General features: G+C 45.4%; 3 protein-coding genes across 11 annotated transcripts in view; 1 reads left to right on the top strand and 2 right to left on the bottom strand.

Annotated features, from left to right (window-relative positions):
- Window positions 1–94: 94 nt before the first annotated feature.
- cutc (cutC copper transporter homolog (E. coli)) lies at window positions 95–6310 on the bottom strand. Of its 2 annotated transcripts, XM_079728979.1 has the most exons (9): window positions 6233–6310; window positions 5200–5282; window positions 4738–4797; window positions 4200–4409; window positions 2948–2983; window positions 1333–1466; window positions 1170–1197; window positions 544–649; window positions 95–358 (listed from the first exon to the last, which is right to left on the bottom strand). In XM_079728979.1, exons 2-9 carry the CDS (start codon window positions 5267–5269, stop codon window positions 247–249), a joined length of 756 nt encoding a protein of 251 aa, XP_079585105.1. In that variant the 5' UTR covers window positions 5270–5282; window positions 6233–6310; the 3' UTR covers window positions 95–246. The 2 variants fall into 2 exon arrangements, with proteins under 2 accessions (XP_079585105.1, XP_079585104.1); XM_079728978.1 differs by lacking the exon at window positions 6233–6310 and having other exon boundaries at window positions 5200–5471.
- Window positions 5702–10249, top strand: cox15 (cytochrome c oxidase assembly homolog 15 (yeast)). Its single transcript, XM_079728977.1, has 9 exons — window positions 5702–5996; window positions 6345–6532; window positions 6666–6788; window positions 6913–7099; window positions 7487–7654; window positions 8450–8531; window positions 8664–8818; window positions 8933–9046; window positions 9222–10249. Exons 1-9 carry the CDS (start codon window positions 5928–5930, stop codon window positions 9351–9353), a joined length of 1218 nt encoding a protein of 405 aa, XP_079585103.1. The 5' UTR covers window positions 5702–5927; the 3' UTR covers window positions 9354–10249.
- Window positions 10250–12324: 2075 nt separating this feature from the next.
- LOC307091828 (A-type potassium channel modulatory protein KCNIP2) overlaps window positions 12325–27844 on the bottom strand; it is a gene marked incomplete at both ends in the record, with an annotated part of 73810 nt that continues 58290 nt past the window's right edge. For 3 of the 8 annotated variants that reach the window (XM_079758655.1, XM_079758654.1, XM_079758652.1), the window contains 7 exons: window positions 12325–12372; window positions 12455–12517; window positions 13109–13213; window positions 13516–13623; window positions 14391–14461; window positions 15087–15156; window positions 15530–15654. In XM_079758655.1, coding sequence (XP_079614781.1) covers window positions 12325–12372; window positions 12455–12517; window positions 13109–13213; window positions 13516–13623; window positions 14391–14461; window positions 15087–15156; window positions 15530–15654 — 590 coding nt within the window. Of the gene's footprint in view, window positions 12373–12454; window positions 12518–13108; window positions 13214–13515; window positions 13624–14390; window positions 14462–15086; window positions 15196–15529; window positions 15655–16874; window positions 16978–20116; window positions 20241–27844 lie in introns of those variants that run through there. The other 5 variants (XM_079758650.1, XM_079758649.1, XM_079758648.1 and 2 more) reach the window with 4 other exon arrangements.

Here is a 27844-nt window from a genome sequence, read left to right on the forward strand (position 1 = left end):
TAATTAACTGTGGGAAAGGCCAAACTTCTGCCCGTTTAAGATAAAATGTGAAATCCACATTCCAACAGAAAAGAAGGGAAGTTCAATCAAAGCATCAATGAAAAAGGTATTCAATTTATTAAATTCTCCACAACCTTGACAAACCTCATGGAACGTTGCATTCCAAAGCACAAAAAGTACGGTTATATCAACTTGAGGCGAATCCATCCCATGGTGACATCATCTGATACCCTCCACACACCACTGTCACATGGCATTTCTGGCGATTGCGTTGAGGTTGCGAACCTTGCTCGCATCTGCCACCTTCAGGCCATACTCGGGAGCTGAGAAAGAGGCGCCCATCGTCACGGAGCAATTCCTTTGTGAGAGAGCACAGAATCGTTCCTGTTAAGTTGCAAGCCATAAAGGAGCAGGTCGTGGGTTAAGGAACTGTTGTAGCCTGTGTGCCCGGGGGTTTCATAAATGAGTTTGTTCCTTATACTAGCTGGTGACTCAAACTCTTTTTTTGTGTGGTCCATATTAATAATCTACGTTGAAACCCACCTAAACTTCATGGCGGAATCCCGACCCGATCGGGCAGAGCAGTGAAATTCCTGAGCCCTGGATCCTTCCAGAATTCTTTGCAGGTTCCTCTCTGTGATGCCACCACCTGAGTTAAAAACAAACCAAACGTTACAAAATGTCACATGTAGATTGTGCCAAAGTGCTTATCTTTTCCCTATGGCCCAAAATGGTGTATTATAGTCCAACAAGTGGTTCTATGTTGATGATGTCATACCATGAGTCAGCCTTTCACTGACAAAAATGTTACAAAAAAACAACTTGGAAATGGCTTGAAGACTTATCTTATGGGTTCTTATGGATTCACTTGGCAGCACCTTTATGGTGCCTAAGTTAGTTTTTTCTTAACTGTGTGGAGGATGCAGGGAGGATTACCTGTGATAACATCAGACCCCTGGTATATGTTCTCTTTTCTGTTGATGTGTGCTGAAGTTAGAGCTTTCTCCCAACTGGGACCAAGGACCCATCCATCAATCAACTGTCATAGGACCAAAGCCCCATAGAGTCCTTATAGCCCCCCATACAGTCACAAGTACCTCATTTACACACAGATATATATACAACTCTAGTTGGATAAGGTGAAAGAAAACCAACTGACTCGTACTCACCTGGCATAATGGCAATTCTGCCTTTAGCCTGTCAAAGTGAAAAGATTAGGATTATGAAAACATGTACAGAACAGTGTGTACAGAGTACAGAGTGTGATACACCCTGAGTGCCTCAGCCATGGCGACAGAAACGTCACGCTCCACCAGTTCCCCGACCTCATACCTGTTTAACCAGACGCCTGATGACAGGGAGACCTTCCAACGCAGAGCAGTCACAGCCGCTCGTCAGCAGCCGCTGGAACCCCAGAGACATCAGCGTCTCCAGCGCCGCCTCGGGGTCCAGCACCATGTCAAACGCTGCAGGGGGGGGCACCTCTTCAACACACACATCCACCCAACTATCCGAGGGTTGAAGTCGTTCTCTAATGTCTACTTCTTGGTGGCTGGTGGTGTGGTGTGGTGTGGTGTGTCTTTAGATTGGGATGAACTTCATATGATATACATCTGATATATCTTATGAAGTCTGTTTCACTAGAAAATGCATGCTGAAGATGCCGTGAGCGCTGCAGCGTAAAGTGAGGTTTAAAATATGTTTAATAAAGCTGCTCAGTTTAAGACGTAAGGAATTGTTGAATAGCTTTAAATCATGTGAAAAGATTTGAACAGGGTTCAAAAGTTTAAAGTCTTCACGGAGTGAACAATGTCAACATAAAGAACATTTTTTAAAAATGTCAAATAGTTGGAAACAAATGAAAAGTTGAAAAGTTAAACAAATAGCTAAAGTGATAAAGACTGAATAAAGTTGAACGTTTGAATAAAGTGTAACAACATCTGTGAATATAAGTGTAATGAATGTAAGGTTTCAAAAATATTGAATAGCTGAACTAAGTGTGAGAGTTAGGATGTGTAAGGGTGATTGTCCAGCCTGCCCACTCTCACCATAATGCTCTCTTTGGTTTGGTGCAGTGATCATGACTGCACCCCTTGCCACCCCACCTGGGTGGCAAGGGGTGTCACCCCACCTGGATGACAGCTAGCAGCCTATTCACCAGCACCTCTACCCCCCCCAGGGCCACTCCTCATTGTCTCGTCCATTTCCTAACAATCTAAAAACACGCTGCCATCGTGGCACCCATTGCACCCTTAACCATCCCTAGAAGGAGGGATCCCTGTTTCTTCTCTCCTGCTCAAATTCCCGATAATTAGGGTCTTTCCTTGCTCTTCGGGGGGGCTTACAGGCTTAGTGTCATAAAATGTGTCCGTAAAGCCCTTTCAGACAGTAACTGTGATCAAGGGCTAATAACATAGGCTTACTATACAACAAGAGCACCAACAAAAACAACAAATTACAACTACCTGTTGGTGCTTTGCCGTCAATTTGAATGATCGCACGCGATTCCAATTAAGGATGAATGTTTAGGGAGGCCTATGTACATATGTTTGTATGCATGTACATATATGTTCAAGATGATTGCTATTATGCTAAAACTAGTTATATATTTTTTTATATTAAAAAAAAATATAATATCTTTTATATTTAATAGTCAATATAGAATAATATAAATTGTAATATTTGGAGGAAATTACATAACTTTACTTTAAAACAACATGTACTATATGTCATTGCTTAGAAAAGCTCTGGAACACTTTTCCACTATAGAACCAATCATAGGATATATATTTTTGTCTTTCTATGTTAATGTTTGTGTGTATAGATAGCAACCAAAAAAGTGACGGAGAGAGGATAACAATAAGGAATCTGCAAGAAAACAGTGCTTGCCCTGCTTGCACCTTACGCAATATTAGACAAACGGCCACTATTTGAAGATTGAGTTTACCTCTGTGGAAGGTGACGGGAAGAGGACGAGAAAGCGCTGTGGATTTAAAAATGAAACAATATGTTATTTCAGTAAAACATGCAACACTTCAACAGTTTTAGGTTGCCTCCCTTTTCCCTAGCAAGGGACGTAACAAACACTAAAACTTCAGTTACACATTGAATGCTCTATAAATACAGTAAAAACCAGTAAAGAATACTTCAGTTCAGAATGAATGAAACTTGCTTCTCTCACCATGACATCATACATAATGCTACCTGAGCAAGGGCATTCTAACGGTGGTATCTATAAATGTGCCAGCTGAATAAGAGTTCAGCTCTGTCTATTCACCGTGTCACGAAACAGTAAATAGAATGACTATTGCCAGTTATATCAATAACATTCTCCTTACTCGATTGCTTTATCGGCTATAACCCATCTCCAGAATGGTAAACACTGTGTCTTTTGCTCAGATTTCAAGGCTGTAGCTCAATATGAGTACATAGCGGTGTAGCGTAGTATCTAGGGTGATCCACTCCCACACCAAAGGTCCTGGGTTCGAGTGCCAATGTCCACAGCCAATCCCTGTATGTGTCGTTGAGCAAGATGTCTCACCCTATTACCACTATATGAATATTATGTAGAGACGGCTTTGGATACAAGTGATTTACAGCAGTCTATTTTGTTTGATTTAAATTGCTAAACTAATGCTATCTGAGTATTATTTCAGCCCAGGCCAATGATGTCATGAGCGGCAGCTGCAAAAGGGGAGCTATAAAGGACAAGGAGGGATTAACCCAAAGGTGACCAGTAACTAACTAAAGGAGGGATTAACCCATGGTACCCAGTAACTAAAGGAGGGATTAACCCATGGTACCCAGTAACTAAAGGAGGGATTAACCCATGGTACCCAGTAACTAAAGGAGGGATTAACCCATGGTACCCAGTAACTAAAGGAGGGATTAACCCATGGTACCCAGTAACTAAAGGAGGGATTAACCCATGGTACCCAGTAACTAAAGGAGGGATTAACCCATGGTACCCAGTAACTAAAGGAGGGATTAACCCATGGTACCCAGTAACTAAAGGAGGGATTAACCCATGGTACCCAGTAACTAAAGGAGGGATTAACCCATGGTACCCAGTAACTAAAGGAGGGATTAACCCATGGTACCCAGTAACTAAAGGAGGGATTAACCCATGGTACCCAGTAACTAAAGGAGGGATTAACCCATGGTACCCAGTAACTAAAGGAGGGATTAACCCATGGTACCCAGTAACTCCATGCAGAGCTCGGCATCCACCCGCCCTTCCTCCGTCAGGAGCCCCAGGACCAGCCCGTCCGCCCCGTGGCTCTTCATCAGCTGGATGTCCCTCCTCATCACCTCCACCTCCTGCTCCGAGTACAGGAAGTCCCCCCCCCGCGGGCGAATCATGACGTAGATGGGGACTTTGACATTCTGCTTCACCACCTGCAGCAGTCCTGAACCCGAGCGCAGTGCCAGGAACGGGCCGTGAGGCCGGCGGGGGGGGAACCACAGCTTTGTTATTTTTTGTGTTATTATCGTTTCCTTTCAAATCTTCCCTAGACAGCATAACATTCCATGTTTATGTGAATTGGTTTGGATATCCAGGTGTGAAAGAATATTATGGGAAATGTTATTCATGTTCAATGATGAAATATTTGCAGATGCATGATAGATCATTTCTGATTTATCATTGTGACATAGAACATATGGGAACATGGTACAATGAAAAGGACCGGTTTTCCCTCCCCAGTATTCTTTAGTTTTAGTATCTCTGTGTCTCACCCACACTGGGCGTCAGGCCCCCCTCCAGAAGGCTGGAGCACAGTTCCAGCCGCCCCGCCCCTAAGAGGAAAGACAAACAGTTGGACCAGCATTGATCTAATCCCATGACAACAAATGGGGCAGTACTCATGGTACTCATCAGTAGTGTAATGTTATAAGATGTCTGAATTAAATGTTTATTATGCAAAGCATGTTCGCAACTGAGCCTGGCCGTTCATAATTATGTGTCATTACAATTACAATTAGGGCATTTAGCAGACGCTTTTATCCAAAGCGACTTACATCAGTTAACACACACATTGACACACCAACGGCAGAGTCGACCATGCAAGGCGACAGCCAGCTGGTCAGGAGCAGTTAGGGTTAAGTGTCTCGCTCAGAGACACATCAACACTCTGGAGCTGGGGATCGATTACTTCGGCACCAGAGAAAACACCGGCCAAAACGGCGTGTTCCACCAACCTCCGCGTTCAGCGTTCACCGCAGACTCAACAGAATCCACACACACCTCCATCAAGAAGCCTTCCGCCATCCTCCTGTCTGAGCTGTGTGTGTGTGTGTGTGTGTGTGTGTGTATGTTTCCAGCATTGGTGAGCATGAGGGTGTGGTGTGTTTCGGGAGGGGAGGAAACCACAATAAAAAATTATACACATAATTGTAATAACAATTGTAGTAACAATAACTGCAAGGTTAATAATGTTTATCATTTTAAAGTGACATAGAATATGCTTTACAGCCTGAATGCATACATTTGAATTAAATTTGAAAAAAACGTAAAAGATCAAGTACAAAGCCAATATTACTTGTTAATGTATTCAATATGAATATCTTAAAAATATTCCATACCATGCTTTGGTCTATAGCAAATTATTACGAGTAAAATGCAGCCCCCCTGCAGTAGTCTACGAGTAGGCTAGGTCGCCTAGACTTTGTTTAATCCATATTTAGAAACACACTTATGAAACTAACAGCAGTTCACACTGAAAATAGATACAATTCAAACAATCAAAAAGGGAATAACATCTTCTAGAAATACGACAAAGCTTATTCAATTCATTACGTGTCCGATCCCCAGCCCACCCGTGACGTCACGGTCCACAGGGGACCTGCGTTAGGAAACATGCTGTCGTAACACTAAGCACTGCCTGGCACGTCGACCCAGCGGGACCCCACCAGTACCAGTACCAGACATGCTTTCGTTAAGGACCCTGTTGTTTTGTGGTGGTAGAAATGTCGGAAAGGGCCTGCAATCGAACAACGTGAGTAAGGTTACAGTACGATTAGCTCGTTTAGGAAGCTAGGCTAAAGCTATGTATCAAAGGTCAGCTGCTGCTGTATCGTTAGCGCGCAAGCGATTGAACCAAGTTGTTCTTTGTTTACCATGCTCCTACAAGAAGCGAATGCATTTGACATATTAGTTAAACACAAATACATGCCATTTTAACTGTGAGTTACTGTATAAGATGATACATGCTAGCTTGTTTAGCTACCTTACCTAAGCAGTTACACTTTGCAGCAGTGGTTGTCACGTCCTTGAATGGTTTCCTGGAGTATCCAATTAACTTCCTGATTCAGCCAACTAATCACCTCCCTGATTTGTATCACAGAAGAGTCCACATTTGCGGCAATGGCTGGTCAAGAGAGGGCAGAGCACCATCACAGCGGAGGTAGGGGCTTCCACGACCCCGGCTGCTTGCGCCGTCCCAAACGCAGCCTCCAATCGCATCGTTGGTCGCTGGTTGCTGGGATGCAGCGGGCTGGTGGTCGGGGCTGTGGTCCTTGGGGGTGTCACCAGGTGAATCATTAACTAATGACCTGTAGTGAGTCCTTACGTGTAGATGTTTATCCTTGATTCTATTCGTGTATTTTAAATTCATTCATTCATTCATTTAGTAGTGTTTTTATTTTGTTTTTGCTTCATTTAACAGGTTGACAGAATCAGGACTTTCCATGGTGGACTGGCATCTGGTGAGAGAAATGAGGCCCCCTCGGACCCAGGGGGAATGGGAGGCAGAGTTTGCAAAGTACCAGCAGTTTCCAGAGTTTAAAATGTAATTGTCCCCCTTATGCAACCAAAGGCATTTAGGCTTACGATGATTTACCTTTCACCTTTTTCCTAAATACGTTTCACACGATTTCTATTATTTATTATTATTTTGTGAATTTCATTCTCAGAATGAACCACAACATGACCCTACCGGAGTTCAAGTTCATCTTCTACATGGAGTGGGGCCACCGCATGTGGGGTCGTTTAGTCGGGCTGGCCTACATCTTACCCACCGTATACTTCTGGAAGAAGGGCTACTTCACCCGCTCTCTGAAGGGGCGCGTGGTCGGGCTGTGTGGGTTCGTCTTCTTCCAGGTAAACGGGGGCCTGCCGCTCTAGTGTAGTTTGTGTGATCAGCGTGTGCTCTACAGTATTCCTTTAATTGAATTAATTTTAAAGCAGAACTTGAAATGGGAGGTGAGGTGAATTGCAATATATTGTCACCGTGTAACTTGAAATATTAATTTAGATATCGAACAGGCGCTCTTATCCAACGCGCCTTACAGAGATGTCATTAATTGATAGTAAAAGGTGAGGCTTCCTGCTCAAGGTTGTCTACAGGTTGACACTGGATGCTGGGGTCAAACCACTTAGCACTAGACCATCCTGAGTGTGTGTGTGTGTGTGTGTGTGTGTGTGTGTGTGTGTGTGTGTGTGTGTGTGTGTGTGTGTGTGTGTGTGTGTGTGTGTGTGTGTCCACAGGGCCTTCTGGGCTGGTACATGGTGAAGAGTGGCCTGGAGGAGAAGCCCGAGTCCCACGACGTGCCGCGGGTCAGCCAGTACCGGCTGTCGGCTCACCTGGGCTCTGCTCTGCTGCTGTACTGCGCCAGCCTGTGGACCGGCCTCCAACTGGTGCTGCCCGTCAACAAGGTACGCTCAGAACCAACCAGGTTAGAGTGAGGATCTGCCCGTCAACAAGGTACGCTCAGAACCAACCAGGTTAGAGTGAGCATCTGCCCGTCAACAAGGTACGCTCAGAACCAACCAGGTTAGAGTGAGGATCTGCCCGTCAACAAGGTACGCTCAGAACCAACCAGGTTAGAGTGAGGATCTGCCCGTCAACAAGGTACGCTCAGAACCAACCAGGTTAGAGTGAGGATCTGCCCGTCAACAAGGTACGCTCAGAACCAACCAGGTTAGAGTGAGGATCTGCCCGTCAACAAGGTACGCTCAGAACCAACCAGGTTAGAGTGAGCATCTGCCCGTCAACAAGGTACGCTCAGAACCAACCAGGTTAGAGTGAGGATCTGCCCTTCAACAAGGTACGCTCAGAACCAACCAGGTTAGAGTGATAACCGTGAAACAAGAGCTCCTGGCCTAGTGGTCTGAAGAGGAACACCTCCAGAGGCCAGGATACCGTTGCTGTTTAATAGTCAGTGTCTGCTTTGTTAAAGGGACTTATTAACTTATTTTAATAAGTCAGTCTCAAAGCGCTTGAGCGGCCCAGATACAAACTACATTTCAAGGCATACCCGTTCCTAAACCCTCCCGACAGACAGTAAAGATCCATAACCTTGAGAAGGGAGTCATGAATAAGGTCTGGTAAATAATGTAGACCGGAATGTGAGCTAAAAGGAAACAGTAATGGGTTTGTCTGAATTTTCTGTTTTTTGGTTTTCCAATCCCTCCTCGCTTCCTGATTGTTTTCCATCGATTTCCCTTCAGCTGGCGGACACGGCCCGCCTCACTCAGCTGAGGCGCTTTGCCAAAGGCACTGGGGGTCTGGTCTTCCTCACCGCTCTGTCTGGTAAGGAATCGCCCTCTTCATCACATGCACAAAGCAACCCCTTTCATACGCTCGTATAAATCTGTGAGGCATCTTTTAAATACTGATATTTGAAGTCTAAATAAATAAAATGTTTTTGAACACGTGTCTTAGGGGCGTTTGTGGCGGGGCTAGACGCCGGCCTGGTGTACAACTCCTTCCCCAAGATGGGCGAGCGATGGATCCCAGACGACCTGCTGGCCTTCTCCCCCACACTCAGAAACCTCTTTGAGAACCCCACCACTGTACAGTTTGACCACAGGATCCTGGTACGGGGCCGAGCTTATTCCTTCATCTTTGATCGAGTAACGTCAGGATCTGGGCGTAACCCTTACTCCTACGAATGCTTCTTAAGGTCGTTGTGTTTCTGCTCTCCTCCCCAGGCCATCTCCTCCCTGACTGCCATCACTGGTCTGTACGCGTATTCCAGACGGGTGGCGTTGCCCAGGAGGGCAAGGGTCGCCATCAGCCTCCTCACAGCGATGGCCTATAGCCAGGTATTACATTTACAACATTTAGCAGAAGCTTTTACCCAAAGCGAATTACAATTTGTCAGAAGAATAGTGTATAAGGGTAAGCGAAGCGTGCCTTTCCTTTTGTAAGTCAGATGTAGAGGTCTGTCTAACAGTGAAATGGACCCTCACCAGTAGCCACTGACTGTTGTCTCTTTAGGTGGCCCTCGGTATCAGCACACTACTGCTGTACGTTCCAACGCCCCTGGCAGCAACCCACCAGTCTGGCTCAGTCGTCCTCCTCTCATTGGCCATCTGGGTCCTGGCAGAACTCCGCAAGGTGGCCAAGTAGAATGCCTGCCTCTTCTATGGACCACTTGGGAGTCTTCCAGCCTCACCATTGGTCCTCTCAGAGTCCCGGTGGTCACCTTGGTCACAACTGTGGAAGACGAATGGACTCGTTCTCTACCGAGGGAAATCGCAGGAGCAATGGCTGACGGAAAGTAGATATGGATTTTTGCGGTGAAGTTTTCTTTATGGCCCCATAGCATCACAATTGATCGTTCAACCGCAAGGTACAATATGGTCTGCGAGGGTGTTTCCCGACTGAAGAAATTGTTTTGGAAAATACACATTTTGGTCATTTGTGTGACTTGGCTTGTCTTGATTTACTGGGTGTTACAGGGCTTTTATGCAAAAACAATATACGACTATTAACCATATTTATAAACAGCGTTAGAACACTATGTGTGTTAGAGTTGTTGTCTTGTTGGTGCCTGATGGACCGGTGATTTCTCTCTTACCAGTTGCCTTTTCGACGATTTAGCTCACTGAAAGATACAAATCGCAACCCAAAACGTAATTCATCAAAAAATCTGTTCTGTGTATAAGAAACATCCTAGAATATGATTAGGAATATATATGGATGAACAAATCCTAAACATACACTTGAATCTGACGCTTATGTTTTATATTATCCATCATGACATTGTGTTTCTTAAAATATTCTGAAAACATTTTGTATTTTGATACCATATATTAGAGTTAACTGGACCAATCGCCAACACTAGAGGGTATCCTTGGCCTGGTTATGCACTGCTTAGTTTGTAGTTTGTCTTTATAAATCCAGTTCAAGCAAATATATTTGGAAGGGGCAAGAGGAAATCTCATGGAAATATGTTATACTTTGTATTAAGTTATTGTCTTCAAGCTTTTGATAAATACAGCAATGTAATAAATGAAATGAATCATTAACTTTGCTTTTCTCTGTCATCCAGAAGTGTGACAGTGTTGAATAAAGGACAGGCCATGATCGTTGTTATTAACCCTTCAATTCAAACGTCAATCTTTGCATAGCAATGGTAGGTTTATTGTCTCTGTACAAAATATACACATCTCAAATATGCAATGCAACCAGTTGAGGCTAGGTAACTAGACACACTCAGTACAACAGATTAGTAGGTTATCATTGCCCCTAGACACAGTACATGCGGATATATAGACAGGTCGAACCCTAGGTCAGGAATGGAAGTTACTTAAGAGACAGCTGCAAGGAGGGATCCAAGCTGGCCTGCCTTTTCATGGGACCAAAGAGAAAAATATACTTAAAAATAAATCAGTCGTGTTGGTTTAGGTCCTGATTTGAGCTTCATATTTGAGTTCACCTGACAGGATGTTGTGTTGAGGACATCAATGTTTTTTACCTTTGTCGTTTTATTTCTCAGATAAAGAAGGTAGAGTGAGTGGAAAATTTTTAGATGATGTTTCTGAGATCATTATTGCTTGCCACGTAAGTGTCTGGCCATTTAAGAATACCTCACAACATGTTAGTGACTCACTATCCTGTTGAACCTATTGCACGTACACTTTCAGTAGCTCAGATAATTACGGACAGTTAATAATAACTAGGTATAAAGTATTACATAAAAAAGCTATATTCGTCAAAACCCTAACATTGGGGTCTGCAACCTCGAACAGTTTAATATCTTGGATCGCCGCTGTACCGATAGCCAGCATGTCTTCCTCTCTCTCCCTCATAGTCTCTCCCTTTCCATTCTCCCATTACCCATGACTCTCTCTGCATCCTCGGTGTGGAACGTGACTCTTTGGTGTTGATAGAAAGAGGGAGAATGTGGGAAGGGCACGGGAATTCTTAACAGTACCCTCCCAAAACGCTGTCAGCCATACACACAAACATGTGTACACACATACAAACAGTCGGCTTGCACGCACACCAAAAATATGGCCACACAATTTTTTTTTCCTCTATATGAAGGACTGGAGATGAGTATACAGGTTAGAAGCTGCAGTATTTTTCCTCTGGAATACATGGGAACGATAACCGATGACTGTCTAATACCCCAACCTCAGGTTCACAAACGCACGCACGCACGCACGCACACACACACACACACACACACACACACACACACACACACACACACACACACACACACACACACACACACACACACACACACACACACACACACACACACACACACAACTATGGGTGAGGCACCTTTAGATGAAAGGGAACATTTGACAGATAGAGGCAGACTTTGGAGTTCCACTATAAATAGATAATTGGATATTGGTGACATCATCATGCGATATTGAAATTAGTTCTTTATTGAAAACAATACTTGTGCATTCGTCTGCCATTCGACCCTTGATAAAAGATGACCGGTTCTCTCTCTCTCTGTAGGGGTCCAAAGTTCCCTTTGAGATTGTTTGGGATCCTTTTAGTCCACCAGGTGGTGCTAGATCGACTGCAAGAACCAGCAGAAGATGGGGCAAATTGTAGCTTTTGAGTATAGATTGTACCCACACGGACCAAGATGACAGTTTGTTCCCAAAACTTTCTTAAGACATTCTTGAAGCAGAAATCACGGTGCCTTCAATCCTGATGGAACTCAGCCATTTTAAGTTCTGTCAAAAGTAACCTTGAATAAAACATGGGAATGTCTTCGGGTTGTGAGATGTCTGTCATCTGCTCTCTCTCTTCCTGTGAGGTCCGTACACGTTTTCAGGATAAACAAGAAATTTGTAAGACAACTATTGTGTCTGATAGGAATCTTCAGATGACAAAACACTCAATCATCTCCCTCTTTCTCTCTTTCCTCTCCTCAACCCAGCAGCATACGGATGGAGAGTTATCACAATCTACATACACGTGCACACTTAGAGGCACACACGCTCACACGTACGCACCTACACACACACACACACACACACACACACACACACACACACACTGTAGACCCACACCCCACATGGCCACCCCATCCCAGTGCGCCAGATCCTCTGTTGCCCCGGCTCCTTTAAATAACGTTGTCAAACAGCTGCATGGACTGCATGATGTTCTCATCCTGCAGAGAGAAAAGGAAGAAGAGCAGGAATCAGGCCATCAACTCTGGTGAAACTCATATACATCCATGTATGGACGTCTACCTTCTGACACGACTCGATGAACTCCTCAATGGTCACCACTCCATCCTTGTTACGATCCATTTTCTGAAAACACGGAGAAGAAAGAACAGACACAGAGGTTTATTCAAATGTAATTAAGTTAAGACCTTAGTGTGTCTCTATTGAAGGGGTACCCTTTGGTACCCAAAAACCCACTCCTAGGTCTCAGGGGCAGCAGGGCCCCATCCAAGGTTTTCCATCCTGGACCCAACAGGCCTCCTTCTAACCCAACCCAACCCCTTAAATCAAACCCTTGAACCCAGCCCTAAACCTTAACCCTAAAACTAAACTTTAACACCATTTATGTATTTAATAAAAACATACATTTTGAAAATAATCAGAAAGTCAAAACTCTGGCGACCCAATCTGAATTTAGCAAGATATTACAACCCACATGGTTGGGCAGCCAACGTGAACACAGCAAATGGCGGATAGATTTGACCATTTTGCAGGTGAAGAGTTCAGGGTTACAAATCAAAGTAATTGCTCAGCCAGGCCATTCCCCCGGGTAAGATGTTTTATTTCTAAAAAGAACCTTCTAGACTCTGCCTGCTCTATTATATTCTATTCTTCTGGGGCATCATCAGGAGTGAGGCAGGCAGGGACTTTACAGGAGCACACTAGACATGGGATGACCTGGAAGAAGTTCTCCACGTGTTCCCTTGGGGCCTCGTCCTGCATATTGGGGTAGGTGCACTTCCCCATCATGTCGTAGATCGACTTCATGATATCCAGCATCTCCTACAAATGGAGCAAAGGAAACCGTGTCACTTTATCAGAAAGAACCCCAGTATCAAGGTGGATTCATCTTGGAACCTTCATTTAAAAATGTTGTGTGTGCGTGTGGTTGTGTGTGTTTGTGTGTGTGTAAGCGTGCGTGAGTGAGTGAGTGAGTGGGTGTCGTTGTGTCTCCTTTGCATTACTTCTTTGGTGATGCAACCATCCTTATGTTGTGTGTGCATTTGGTTGTGTGTGTATGTGTGTGCGTGTGCGTGTGTGTGTGCGTGCGTGCGTGCGTGTGTGCGTGCGTCCCTGTGCAGTACCTCTTTGGTGATGCAGCCGTCCTTGTTCAGGTCGTACAGGTTGAAGGCCCAGTTCAGCCGGTCGTTGATGGTGCCTCTCAGGATGATGGACAGGCCGAACACAAAGTCCTGGGGAGAAGGAGGTTCACTCAGGGGAGAAGGAGGTTCACTCAGGGGAGAAGGAGGTTCACTCAGGGGAGAAGGAGGTTCACTCAGGGGAGAAGGAGGTTCACTCAGTGGAGAAGGAGGTTCACTCAGGGGAGAAGGAGGTTCACTCAGGGGAGAAGGAGGTTCACTCAGTGGAGAAGGAGGTTCACTCAGGGGAGAAGGAGAATCACTCAGGGGAGAAGGAGGTTCACTCAGGGGAGAAGGAGGTTCACTCAGGGGAGAAGGAGGTTCACTCAGTGGAGAAGGAGGTTCACTCAGGGGAGAAGGAGGTTCACTCAGGGGAGAAGGAGGTTCACTCAGGGGAGAAGGAGGTTCACTCAGGGGAGAAGGAGGTTCACTCAGTGGAGAAGGAGGTCCACTCAGGGGAGAAGGAGGTTCCCTCAGTACAGGATGTGTATTTATTTGACCTTGATTCATACAGGTTAGTCTCAATGAGATTAAGCACCTCTTTTGCAAGAGAGATCTGATTTGCAACGTCACACATTTAAGAACCACCAAAAACAAAACAGACAATACAGGCAAATACAATTATGACTTCTAATAATAAACTGGCAATGGTTCAAATTAAATTATGAATAAACAGTATATTTAGCATTCAAGCACAGTATAAAAATGCATCTTTCTTCCATGTCAGATTATTCTGTGGACAGTGAAAGTGATTAACCTGCTGGAGACAAAAATATATTGTGTTGTTCTTTTTGAGACAGTCAAACAAAAATAGCACTCACCTCAAAACTAACAGAGCCATTCTTGTCAGTGTCGAAGGCTTCAAACAGGAAGTGAGCGTACATACTTGAATCTAGAAAGGCAGGGAGCAGCAGACTTAAGACATGAACGGCGTCTTTGAAGAACACAGACACCAACAAATATTAGAACATGAGCTAAGCTAAATATAGCAACAATGCTAACTATACCGCATATTATTTAATTCATTTGTATATGATGTTTATATGGGATGTGACATGCCCGTGTTATAATGAATTCTGCACTGATCAGTGGAATATATATATTTTTTCCTCTGGCTCTTAACTACCAAAGTATAGGACATGGAAAGAAAGTAATAAAGAAAAATAATGGTCGGCATGGGTTTTCTCTGTGCTGGCCTATTACCCAGGTATAAAGTATATAGTAACAAGGGGAAGTCAGGCACCAATTTGAAAATATCTTCTTGTTATCCGTCTCAAGGGTTAGCCAAGGGCTGCTGGGGAAGGTAATTGCCACATAAATATTGTGTTTATAGTGTACTCCTCATGTTGAAAGTAAGTATAAGGCCCAGCATTAGAGGAGGCTACACACAGTGTTCCTTTAATCAAAACATGAATAGCATGTTGTATCATGAAACGAAACGTATGCTTAATGAATAATTTCTAAAAGTCGTGATGAAGCAGAACATCTAAAGCCGGCAGGACTGCAGCCCTTCTCACCTCCCTGTGGGAAGAACTGAGAATAGATGGTCTTGAAGTTCTCCTCATTCACCACCCCACTGGGACACTCCTGGGGTACAAAGCACAAACATAGCAGTGAGCATCCACACTATCCACTACCACGCAGGGTCTTTACCAACCCTCTGGTTTGGTTCGTCCTTCAATCTAAAGTAGTACAGTATCTACATGTGTAGTATCTTTCTATAAGTTGCATGATAGGGGGGGAGGGGATAGGGTGTTCTGACTCCCAGCTGAAAGGTACCGGGTTTGATCCCCCCTGACCTCAGTCCATCTGTAGGAATCCTACAGCTAAATAACAGGAAATATGGTCTCTGCTGCAGCACAGCAGGACTTATTGCCCTTTGTCTTTCAATCTAAAGGTGATACTTTATAATCTATACTGGTTATGTCAAAAGCTTCTCTCTCCCCAGGGTACCACGTACGTTCTTGAAGCCCCGGTAGAGGACCTGCAGCTCCTTCTTGGTGAACTTGGTCTGATCCTGCAGCTTGTCCATGCTCTCCGGGCGATGGCACACGGTGGACAACTCAAAGTCATCTTCGATGCTGTCTGTAGGAGAGGGGCGGAGACTGGGTTTAGACAACCAGCCACACAGCCTTTGTATTGGAGTGGATCATTCAGACAACCGGCATAGACTGGACTATTATTGTATAAAGTGAAAGACAACAGAAATCTATAATTAACTTTTCTCTTTCAACATTTTGATGCGGGTTATCGAGGAGTGCATTAGGCATCAGAAAATGATGTTCCATGAAATCCATCGCAATCTAAAGATAATCTCTGTTTCTCGGTTTCCTTCTGTCCTTAACCGCAATTTATTTGTGTGGAGTCTATTTTCCCTCATGGCCTCTTAGTCAGGGGGTCGGCCAATTACCCTACTCTCACGTGACCAATCTAGTGACCAATGACTGGGGGGACCACACCCCTACAATTCTGAGACTTTCTAAAACTAAGTTTATTACCTGACTTTGAGATGTGAATCAATAAACGTTGATATGTGGATCAATATACTTCTTCAAATTTTCCTTGCATGGTATTGAGTAGATTTGTAGTGGATAAACTCCTCTGTGATGATTGGTTATGGTTATTTTATATTTTTAGACCCTGTTGTCCATCACTTTTATATTATACTATAGCATCATTCTATTAGATGGAATATCAAATTGATCACGCAATTGCCATTGCTGATGATCACTACAAAGCCAGAAAGATATGATTAGTGGGATAGCATAAAGAAAGACGTGCATCCCATTGTCATTCAAAATATGACTGCAGATCGGTTTTTTTAACCCTTTTTCGTTTAAGAAGCAATCCGTCATCAACAAACCACTGCTTCAAATCGACCTGAATCCCTCTCAGCCTAAAGCCAGATACATCTAGCACAGAACATCTAGGTGTCCTCTCTATCTCCCTCTCAATCAGTTTTCCCCTGGAACACCCACTTTCTTCTCTGTCACACGCACACACACACACGCACACGCACACACACAAAAAAAAGGACAGTTCATTGCCAAAGGGAACAATGACGTTCAATCACAAAATGGGCCAACAGGCCTGCACCATTAGGCGAAATAAAGCACTTATGCCTATTTGTGTGTGTGTCTGTTTCCGTGGGTGTGCCCTTGTGCCTGTGTCCACTGCTTGTGTCTCCAGTCTAAACCTGCGTGCCCACTAACAGGAGTCCTGAGTCCTGTCCAGTCGATGGATTTGTGATCACTGAGTATTGGTCATCAAAGGTTACATGGGAGACAGAGACAGCGGAGGGTCACTTGCTTTCACTTATAGAGGGCGGGGCCGGGGCGCTGCAGCACGCCAGCAGCTTGAGGAACCGCTGCTTAATGCTTTTTTTGCTTTGGCTGTTGGAAGGGTTACCTGCAAGCACCAAGTCACAGCACAAAGGTTAAACTCAGAGCACTCACACACACACAGCATGCCAGGTGATTGTTATCGTTCTTTTGAGCGCCACGCGTACACACAGACAGACATCATGCGGTCTAGTTTGACTTGCTGACCTGGCTTATGGATGGGAGACCATGCAGAGAAGAGATTGTAAAAGAGAGGTAATGGCAGCTCCGCCATGCTGCTCACCCACACCCCAAGAACACAGAGCCACTAGTGACCATCACAGCACGGGCGCCGGGCGAAGGATCCTATCATCCACTGAGGTGGACATGAGAAGAAGGTGTTCATTCTAACTCCCCAGTCTTATTTGCCAGACTTTCGGACCGTATGGAGGGACTGCAATAAAAAACGTTGAACTATTCCAGCCATCATCTCTAACACTTACACCCTTATCTGGCCACATCTGGCCAATTCACACAATCCAACACTGCCTTCAATAGTCAAGGAATGACTATGCCAATTGATACATTAACAAACCAGTAGAAGAAAGAAACAGAGGTGGAGAGAGTACCCTTTGCACATCCTCACACCACTACACATACACATACTCACTCTTGCCACTGCTCCTCCATGGGAACAGCCCTTTGACCCCCTTCAGGAGGACACCAGCTGTCTGAGGGATGAAGGCCATGGGGTGGACGGGTGGGGTCGGTCCAACCCTCCTCCTCTACTCTACCTGGGCTGTGGGACTGGCTTTGGCTTCTCTCCACTAGACTGTCCACGAGCCGCTGTCCAATAGTCCCTGTACACTAGGCTCTGTCCAATAGTCCCTGTACACTAGGCTCTGTCCAATAGTCCCTGTACACTAGGCTCTGTCCATTAGTCCCTGTACACTAGGCTCTGTCCAATAGTCCCTGTACACTAGGCTCTGTCCAATAGTCCCTGTACACTAGGCTCTGTCCATTAGTCCCTGTACACTAGGCTCTGTCCAATAGTCCCTGTACACTAGGCTCTGTCCAATAGTCCCTGTACACTAGGCTCTGTCCAATAGTCCCTGTACACTAGGCTCTGTCCATTAGTCCCTGTACACTAGGCTCTGTCCAATAGTCCCTGTACACTAGGCTCTGTCCAATAGTCCCTATACACTAGGCTCTGTCCATTAGTCCCTGTCCACCAGGCTCTGTCGACTGCCCCTGTCTCTGCCTCTGTCTTATATACTCCTCTGGTCTAATCCCTGTTTAATGACAGTGGTTCTGGTGCTCTGCGACTGTGGCGTCACGCGTGACGCTCCGGCCAGACACCAGTCAATATCACCTTGCAACCTAGCGCACAGCCAGCTCTTTGCCCCAGGGTGTGTGTGTGTTTGTGTGTACGTGTGTGTTTGTGTGTGTGTGTGTGTGTGTGTGTCTGTGTGTGTGTGTTTGTTTGTGTGCTTCCAGTTGGAAAGTGAGGTGATTGTACATCCACATCAGTACTAGCATACAGCAATATTAAATTCAGTTAAGAAAAATATTAGAAAATCTTCAGTTTGTTCACGGAGGGTTATGATGTATTGAATATATTGTCAGAGTCATTACGTTTAAGAAACATCAACATAAAGTAATGAATGTTTTTTTAATATCTTTCAACCCAGGCTCAGAATTGAGTTGAAAAACTCAATTGAGATTTAGTTCCTGAACGGCAAGAAGCTGTTTGATTTCTCTCCCTTTGGTTTTCTGTCTCGTTCACAACAAAAAGACAAAGGATCTCAGAGAGGTAATTTATCTCCTGAAACTAGGCTGAAACCTACATAGGTAGAATGAGTCTGACAAAACAGTGCATCTGTTTCAATTCGGAAACCACGTCACTAGGAGAGTACTGCGTAATTGCTTGATACGATCGTTTTTTCAATTGTTCCACTGCGCCCAACACTGCCAAGCCTTGCACTGGAGTGATCGTAAAGAAATTTAGGGGAAATTACATTTCAAGTGATCTACTCGTATTATATGAGGATACTGCAACATATCAACAAAGTACAATCATGTGACAGGGTGTTCTTTGAGGGCCCATGACACTGATTAAATCTGTTGTGTGTCTGTCTGTTAAGGACAGACACATTGCCCTCTTTGGGGTTGAAGCCACAGTGTTCAATCATGTCATGAACCTGTTGTTTCATCTGCCACCTAGTGGTTCAAATGTTGCACTTGCAATAACTCATCGTAATTCCCACAAAAACAAGTATATTATATACTTGGAACCAGACAAATCTCCAGGGTTATGTTTAATTTGCCCTCAGATGCGCGTTCAGACAGATTCAGAGCAGACCCATCACAACCTTCTTTCTAATGTGGGGCAGGATGATACGATGGCTACACAGAGCGCCCGATGGGAGCGTTTCATAAACAACCACGATAGATGACTGCTGCTGATCTATCACACGTGAGTGGTCTGATTTGTTTTAGGTCTGTCCAATTGTGTCCAGAGAACTTTGGTCTGTCTCTTTGGGAATCTAAAATGAACTGAGGTTCATTTTATTTTATGAATTGGTCTGGAGATCTCAGGCTAAAGGTTATACATTATTACTAAACATCCACCAAGTAACAAGGTCATACAGGCGGACATAATACAGCAATTGGAGAGTGGTCACTATTTTAAGAACTATCAGTTGAGTTGGAGTTAAAAATAGAGCATGAAAGGAATATGTTTTCATTGTGTTACTAACAATGGAGATACATTGGTTCAGTCGAATCACTCTGTACCAAAATTCATAATGAGGTATTAAAATGTTTTTCCATTTCATTGTCTCACACACACACACACACGCACACACACACACACCCCCCCACACACACACACACACACACACACTTGCAAATGAATCAACGCACACACTCAGTGTGCAGGTATAGACACACAAACAGAAACTGCTACCAACAGAAACATACACACTCACACACACACACACAAACACAGTTTTACGCACACACACACACACACACACACACACACACACACAGATCGGAGAAATGGAGGCACCCGCAATCGTACCCCAACCACATGGAGAGATGTGTCCTGAAGTCTGTCTGAACCACCCGTACAAAAAGACACCATCTTTTCCCCAACTCCATTAATCCACACTATCTGGCGACTTTGCGGAGACTTTGCGAAGGGACCCCGGGGGGTACCGTACCTGGGCTGCTGAGGTCGATGAGTCCCAGGAAGTGCATGAGCTTCAGGGAGCTGCAGACCACCAGGAGAATGCCCACGGTCTGCAGACCCTCCACCTCCCACGTCTCCTGGAAGAACAGATTCATGCCGGCTGCCCCCCCCCCACTCCACCTACCCAGATCAGATGTGTGTCAGCCGCTGTCAGAGACCCCCCCTCCCTCCCTCCTCCTCCCCCGACCGTCACCAGATATGGAGTTAGAGTCCAGCCCTGAGCGCCGTTCCCCCCCTGGTCTCCGTCCCCGGCACCCCCCGCAGGAGCTCAGCCATCCTGACGCCGCGCTCGCCCAGAACCAGAGGAGCCGCTCGTTCTCCCCCTCTCCCCCTCTCCCCCTCTCCCTCAGAGGCAGATCGTTCTCCCCCTCTCCCCCTCTCCCTCAGAGGCAGATCGTTCTCCCCCTCTCCCCCTCTCCCTCAGAGGCAGATCGTTCTCCCCCTCTCCCCCTCTCCCTCAGAGGCAGATCGTTCTCCCCCTCTCCCCCTCTCCCTCAGAGGCAGATCGTTCTCCCCCTCTCCCCCTCTCCCTCAGAGGCAGATCGTTCTCCCCCTCTCCCCCTCTCCCTCAGAGGCAGATCGTTCTCCCCCTCTCCCCCTCTCTCTCAGAGGCAGATCGTTGCTCCTCGCAGGACGGGAGTGGACCGAGGAACTAGACCGCCGCTTCCAGAGGACTGCCTCTTCCTCCACCAAGAGTCCAAAGGTACTTTAGGTCCCAGGTGAAGTTGTTTTTGTTGGCTTTTTGGTGGGAGGAGGGGCTCGCGGGCAGGAGGAAAATGTTTCTAATGCTCGCTCCGCATTCCGCGCCACCGATCTCAAACTCTACGTGCTTGCTTGCTTCTTCCCTCCCTCTCACGGTTTCGCTCTTTCTCGTCCGTCCCTCTCTTCCTTAGTTGTGTGTCCTCTTTCCCTCTCTCTCTGTCCTCTCTCTCTTTCCCCTCTCTTCTTCCCTCACTCTCCCTCCCATGTCTCTCTTTCTCTTTCTCCCTACTTCACCCTCTCTCTCATCCTCCCATCCCTCTCTCTTATTTGCAACTCTCTCTTGGTGTCCCTAGCCCTCCCCCTCGCTGTGTGAAATTGGGTCAGTGGAGGGTCTGAGTGAAGGGAAACGAGAGGCGAGGGGGGCAATCCAGAGAGGAAACACCAGAAGAGAACGGAAGGAGAGAATGGAAACAAAGGTAGAGCCTCCTGCCAGGTGAGAGGAGAGGGGAGGTGGGGGAGTAGGGGGGAGTAGGGGGGAGTAGGGAGGACAACAGGAGGAGGGACAGAGACCAGGAGGACAAAAGGAGGAGGGACAGGGACCAGGAGGACAACAGGAGGAGGGACAGGGACCAGGAGGACAACAGAAGGAGGGACAGGGACCAGGAGGACAACAGGAGGAGGGACAGGGACCAGGAGGACAACAGGAGGAGGGACAGGGACCAGGAGGACAACAGGAGGAGGGACAGGGACCAGGAGGACAACAGGAGGAGGGACAGGGACCAGGAGGACAACAGGAGGAGGGACAGGGACCAGGAGGACAACAGGAGGAGGGACAGGGACCAGGAGGACAACAGGAGGAGGGACAGGGACCAGGAGGACAACAGGAGGAGGGACAGGGACCAGGAGGACAACAGGAGGAGGGACAGGGACCAGGAGGACAACAGGAGGAGGGACAGGGACCAGGAGGACAACAGGAGGAGGGACAGGGACCAGGAGGACAACAGGAGGAGGGACAGGGACCAGGAGGACAACAGGAGGAGGGACAGGGACCAGGAGGACAACAGGAGGAGGGACAGGGACCAGGAGGACAACAGGAGGAGGGCTGACAGGTAGGTGAAGGGGGGGGCAGAAGATGAACTGCTAAAACAGGAAGATGGAGACGAATCAAGTGACCCAGCAGCACACATGTGGTCCCTTTCCCTTGAGTGAAGAGCTGCAATCACACAGCCAGATACACACACACACACACACACACACACACACACACACACACACACACACACACACACACACACACACACACACACACGTGTACATGTCATTAGCTAAAAGCTAGAGCATATACAGTGCTGCTGTACATGCTTTGGGGCGGTTCCAGCTGCCATGGAATATAGTGATGCCTCATCTGGCACATTACGGACGACGCCTGAATGGCTTCAGACTGTGGACCAAGGCACCAATCAAACGACTGATGTTATCTTGACTTAGTGAATGGAACATTTTTGTTAAAAAGCGTTCATTTACACTTTTTTGCTGCAGCCATGGTGAAAAATTATATATTTCCACAATGTGTAAGGAAAAGTGTGTCACGTTTGTGTGTGTGTGCGTGCGTGCGTGTCTGTTGAGCTATTGCTGTGAGTGTTCTCTCAGTCCTGGCTGGAGTAGAATTAGCCCGGCTGAAGGTTGGGCTTGATCCAGGTTGGACCCCCTGGTCTAACTGTAAAGGAGATCATTGTTGAAGCCACTGAGCAGCCAGAGCTGTGCGTTCTCTCCAAGGCGAGGCCGTGGCGGCTGAATGCATACTGACAGCAGTTCATCTTCAACCAACAATACTCAATGTTTGAACAATTTCAGCCACACAATTTTTCTTCCTACAGAAACTGAAACACATGTTTGACGTAAGGAATTCAAAAGCATATTCAAGAATATATATGCATTCAACCAACATCATACATAAAAATCGTGAACTTATGTTTTATATGCATTTATGCATCTGCTTCATCAAATAAGCAGTGCAAATCGCAACATGTTGCTGTGCATGTGAGGTAGAATCATACAACGCCACACCTTAATCATCTGATGGCTTAATCAGGCTCGGTTGATTAGTCTCCGTGAGAAATATTGTGCCTGCGGCCAGACACAGCGAATAATTGAAATATCTCCGTATTTAGATGTCTACCTGGGCAATTACTCCTCCCAAAGCTGATTAAAATTTCTATCTGAGCAAGAGGAGGGAAGCAGCCGTGTGTGTGTGTGTCTGTGTGTGTGTGTGTGTGTGTGTGTGTGTGTGTGTGTGTGTGTGTGTGTGTGTGTGTGTGTGTGTGTGTGTGTGCGTGTGTGTGTGCGTGTGTGTGTGTATGTGTGTGTGTGCCCCTGTGTGTGTGCCCCTGTGTGTGTGTGTGTGTCTGTGCATGTGGGTGTGTACATCTTTGAAGAACTCATAGAGGAGGTCAATGACAAATTATTCTCTAAATTGGCTAGCGTGTTTTCAATTAGTTAAGTGAAGGAGAGATCCATTTGCCTAGAATATTAGCACTTGAGGGCATTTATTCAATACGAGATGAAGAACAGAACATCTGATCAATTCAACCGAGGCAAAAGAGTTCCTCAAGAAAGATTACAACAACAAAGAGGTGTCATTGAACACAAAGCCTTCACAATCAAGTGGGACTGAAGTTCCCTAAATTAGGTTTAATTTTTCCTCTGTTGGAAATGAGAGATATTTACTCTCCATTTATGTCCAAAGGTTATGTAAGCAGTCACAATATATGATGAAATGGTGACTGTAAGAGTATATAGCACACCACCAAACAATATATACTTATGTATGCGTTTATTCTTGCTATGTACTGTTAGACCTAAAGAGGGCAGCAGAGGGACAGGAATTCATCTGGTCCTGTACCTCTCTACTGCCCTTCATTTAGATTCAGCTCCAGAGACCAACTGTGGGAGGGCTCTGAAAGATCAGCAGTCATTATCAAACTAGCATCCACACACGCAGGCTCATACGCTCACGCATACAAACACGAACACACACACACACACACACACACACACACACACACACACACACACACACACACACACACACACACACACATACAGGACAAAACTAAAAATACTGCTGTCAAGAGATATGCCAAAGGCTGTCAGTTCATAATGTCCTGTCACTAATGTGTGTTTGTGTCACTGTGTGTATGAACATGATGAATTTGTACATTTGGTAGTTGCTAACAATAACCTGTACAACTCATTTTAGATCACATTGGATTAATACATTTCTACATTACTGCGTATACTGCAAACACCACATTCTACAACATAGACACAAACAGGTTTCTGGATTCTGAATATATGTATTTGATCGGTGTGTGTGTTTGTGTGTCTTTGTTCATTGTTTTTTATCTGCTTCTTTGCGCTATATCTTACAAAACATCAACAAAGAATGTATGGCTCCCCAAACTGAGACACAGAAAATTGATTGCTGTCTCATACTCACTTGATGTATGCTACTACATGACTGGTCATCATAAGAGCAGAGACAGAGACAGAGAGACAGAGAGAGACAGAGACAAAGACAGAGACAGAGACAGAGACAGAGACAGAGAGAGAGATAGAGAGAGAGACAGAGAGAGACAGAGACAGAGAGAGAGATAGAGAGAGGGATCAGACAGACACAGGGACCGAGGCACAAAGGGAGAGAAAGTCAAGGACAACAGAACGTCTGTCTCTAGACAGACTCCTGGGGATGAATTTCTAACTTTTCTCCCCCCTCTCAAAGCCCTCCATGGGCACCCGAGTCACTTGTTGCCCACTCCCCCATTTGCAGACAGATGAGTCGAATGCCATTATCACTCAAACTCTTCTGGTGCCCTTTTAAAACCTCCTCCAGCAGAATAGTTTTATGACTTATAGATTGGCGGTTTAATACCTCTTTACAACTTCCTTGTATTATATATAGCCCATCTGGCCGAGCCCCTTCTCCTGAGGCCCAGGGGCAACAGTTCCACTATATATATATATATATATATATATATATATATATATATATATATATATATATATATATATGATGGAGAACTGGGGCGTAGCGAGCCAGTAGAATCCAAACAGCCTGTGTTCGCTAGCCGTTCTCTAATGTATGGAGCAATCCATCTCACTTCGTGCAGAAACATTACAAATAATACACAATCTATCACAGGGCAATTACAATGATGCTAGACAACTAGATATGCATTGTTGTGTGTGTGTGTGTGTGTGTGTGTGTGTGTGTGTGTGTGTGTGTGTGTGTGTGTGTGTGTGTGTGTGTGTGTGCGCACGCACCTATGGGCAAATGGGACAATATATCTGCCTAATAATTTACCTGCACTTAGTTCTGTTCCTCATCCTGTCATGTCCAAGACACACACACACACACACAGTGCACAAAGTGCAGATTTCCTGACAGCAATTGTTGCCAAATCTCATCTTAAGCAGCAAATGGCGGATGAGCAGCATTGTATACGGTGGGAGGATATTATTTCATGATGGAGCCATCGCTTAACTGCCATAGAGCTATTACGGACCGTCCATTTCACTTCCATTACCACAATAACATCACCTACATTACAGCCATTACCTTTCACTAGCCCTGGACACACACACACTTGTGCGCACACACACATTCATACACGCAACAAATACACAAAAATGGGCTCCCATACAAACACACTTGCTCACACACACACTCTCTCTCTCTCTCTCTCTCTCTCTCTCTCTCTCTCTCTCTCTCTCTCTCTCCCAAACACTCTCACACACAATCAATCAACGGTGTGTTTTTACGTGCACACACACAATCACAGTTATATAAAGCAAAGAAAAACATTGTATATTGAAGGTGACCCCTGGAATGTTACATTTGTAAAGATATTCAGGCATGGCTTTCCAATGAAGGAAAGCCATTGAAAGATAGCAGCCATGACATGAAGAGGATGAATTAACAGATTTATGTATCAGTATATCTCATATATTTAAAAGCATCATCTCAGTAGCGCACAATCAGTGCCAGCCCTCTATGTAGAATCAGCCTAACATCCAACACAGCCCAACATTACAGCACTGAGTAGGCTAAATGGATTAGACCTTTGAAGCATTGCTCACATCCCGGCCACAAATCAGATATGAGCTGGTATGAAGGCCAGCGCAGCCATTACACAGCAAGAGGCCCTTCTGAAGTGATGAGGCTGCTCTGGAACACATGCCCCTTTACAATCCGACAACTCATCAAGTCCAGAGCCAAGTCGATCTTAGTAAAAAAAAATCTAGCGCTAAGGGTGAGTGTTCTGTCCGCTGAGGCACAATGCCACTGCTAATGTTTAAAGCTAACATGGCATAGCTATAAATACTTCCCGCACCACACTTCGACAGCTCAGTCCTATTAGTCTGTGTTGATTGGCTGGCCTCAGAGACCAACAGGTGGCACTGGGCTGATTTTCACAGACAGAGATGCTGGAGAGAAAGCGAGAGGGAGAAGGAGAGAGACAACTGAGTTGAGGATATTGGCGAAACTTCTAGAAGAGACTCTCTCATCGTTCCAATGAGATTTCTACACCTAGATTACTAAAAACAAGACACAAAGCTTATTTAAAGAGTAACAAACAAGTGAAGGAGACATGTTTAAAGCTATTAGTTTCTGGAGGAACATCCAGGAATACGGGCGATATGCAGACCATATTTTATGTGTCTGTGTGTTTGTATGCTCTGTGTGCATATAAACTCGACTGTGGTGAGGCCACAGCCACCAGAGGTGTTACTGTATATTGCTCAGCTCAGTTTCTATAAAAGCCAACACCTGTTTGAGCTAAAGTGTCCATGGAAGAATTTGAAGGACACTTTTAATGAATTCCAACACACACAAACACAAACACAGCCACAGCCACACACACAAACACACACACACACACACACACACACACACACACACACAAACTGACACGGGTACAAATGTGGTATAAAGATTCAAAAGGCCAGCAGCTGTTGGATGACAGATAATAACATGCAGTGTGCCATTACGGATCTCTTTTAGCAGTAAATAAGTGATGAGCCGGGTTCCCACAAACACACACACACGCACACACACACACACACACACACAGACACACACACACACACCTCATAACTAGTTTTAAGTGCATACGTGTAAAACATAGTAGAATACAGATATGATTATGTCGTCACTGTGTGATGGACTGCAGTCTATTAATTGTTGAGGTGTGTGGGTGTGTGTGGGTGTGTGTGCTCGCACAGTGACAAGAGATTGGGGAATTAGGAGATGACATTGCTGTTGGCACACCTTGACTCCTGGGTAAAGTCCAGCAGGTGCATCAGGAATGAACCTGGTGGGCTATTACCCTGTCCACTGATGTATGAACCCCCCAACATGGTGGGGAAGGACACATATACATAGACACCGCATTGACTGCTACCACCTGTCCAAGACAACAGTAGAATAGCCTCTAAATTCAAATGTAAGTAAACTTGCATTATCTGGATATTGTCTGTGATAAAATTTGAATATTAAAGTGCTTCTATCCATTTAATGGTTGGCCCGTTTACTACAGGCCAGTCTTTGCTTCTCCAATATGGCAGAGACTTAAACATAAAATCCAAAGGTCAGTGCAGCGTTCATGAATATGTTTTCTGTGATTGCAGGCCTCACACACCCAGCTGGTGCTGAGATCCAAGATGGCCACTAGGTGAATACATCCAATTAGGGAAAGGTCTGGGGAAATGCAAAGGGGTCACCTTCAAATGACAAATGCAACGTTTGGCTCAGAGGGGAGGCGGGACCCCAGACTCCCAAACTCATTTGTTGTCTTCATTGGTTGTTGTCTTCTTTCAACGATACCATTTGTCTCCTGTCCATTTGATATGGTCATACGGATGAGTCCTTAACGATGGTACTGAGACTCAAACCTGAGCGAGATGGCAGCCGCCGAGAGCACTTAGACCCTCTCTG

Source organism: Pollachius pollachius (assembly GCF_949987615.1).
Source record: "Pollachius pollachius genome assembly, chromosome: 2".
Lineage (NCBI taxonomy): Eukaryota > Metazoa > Chordata > Actinopteri > Gadiformes > Gadidae > Pollachius > Pollachius pollachius.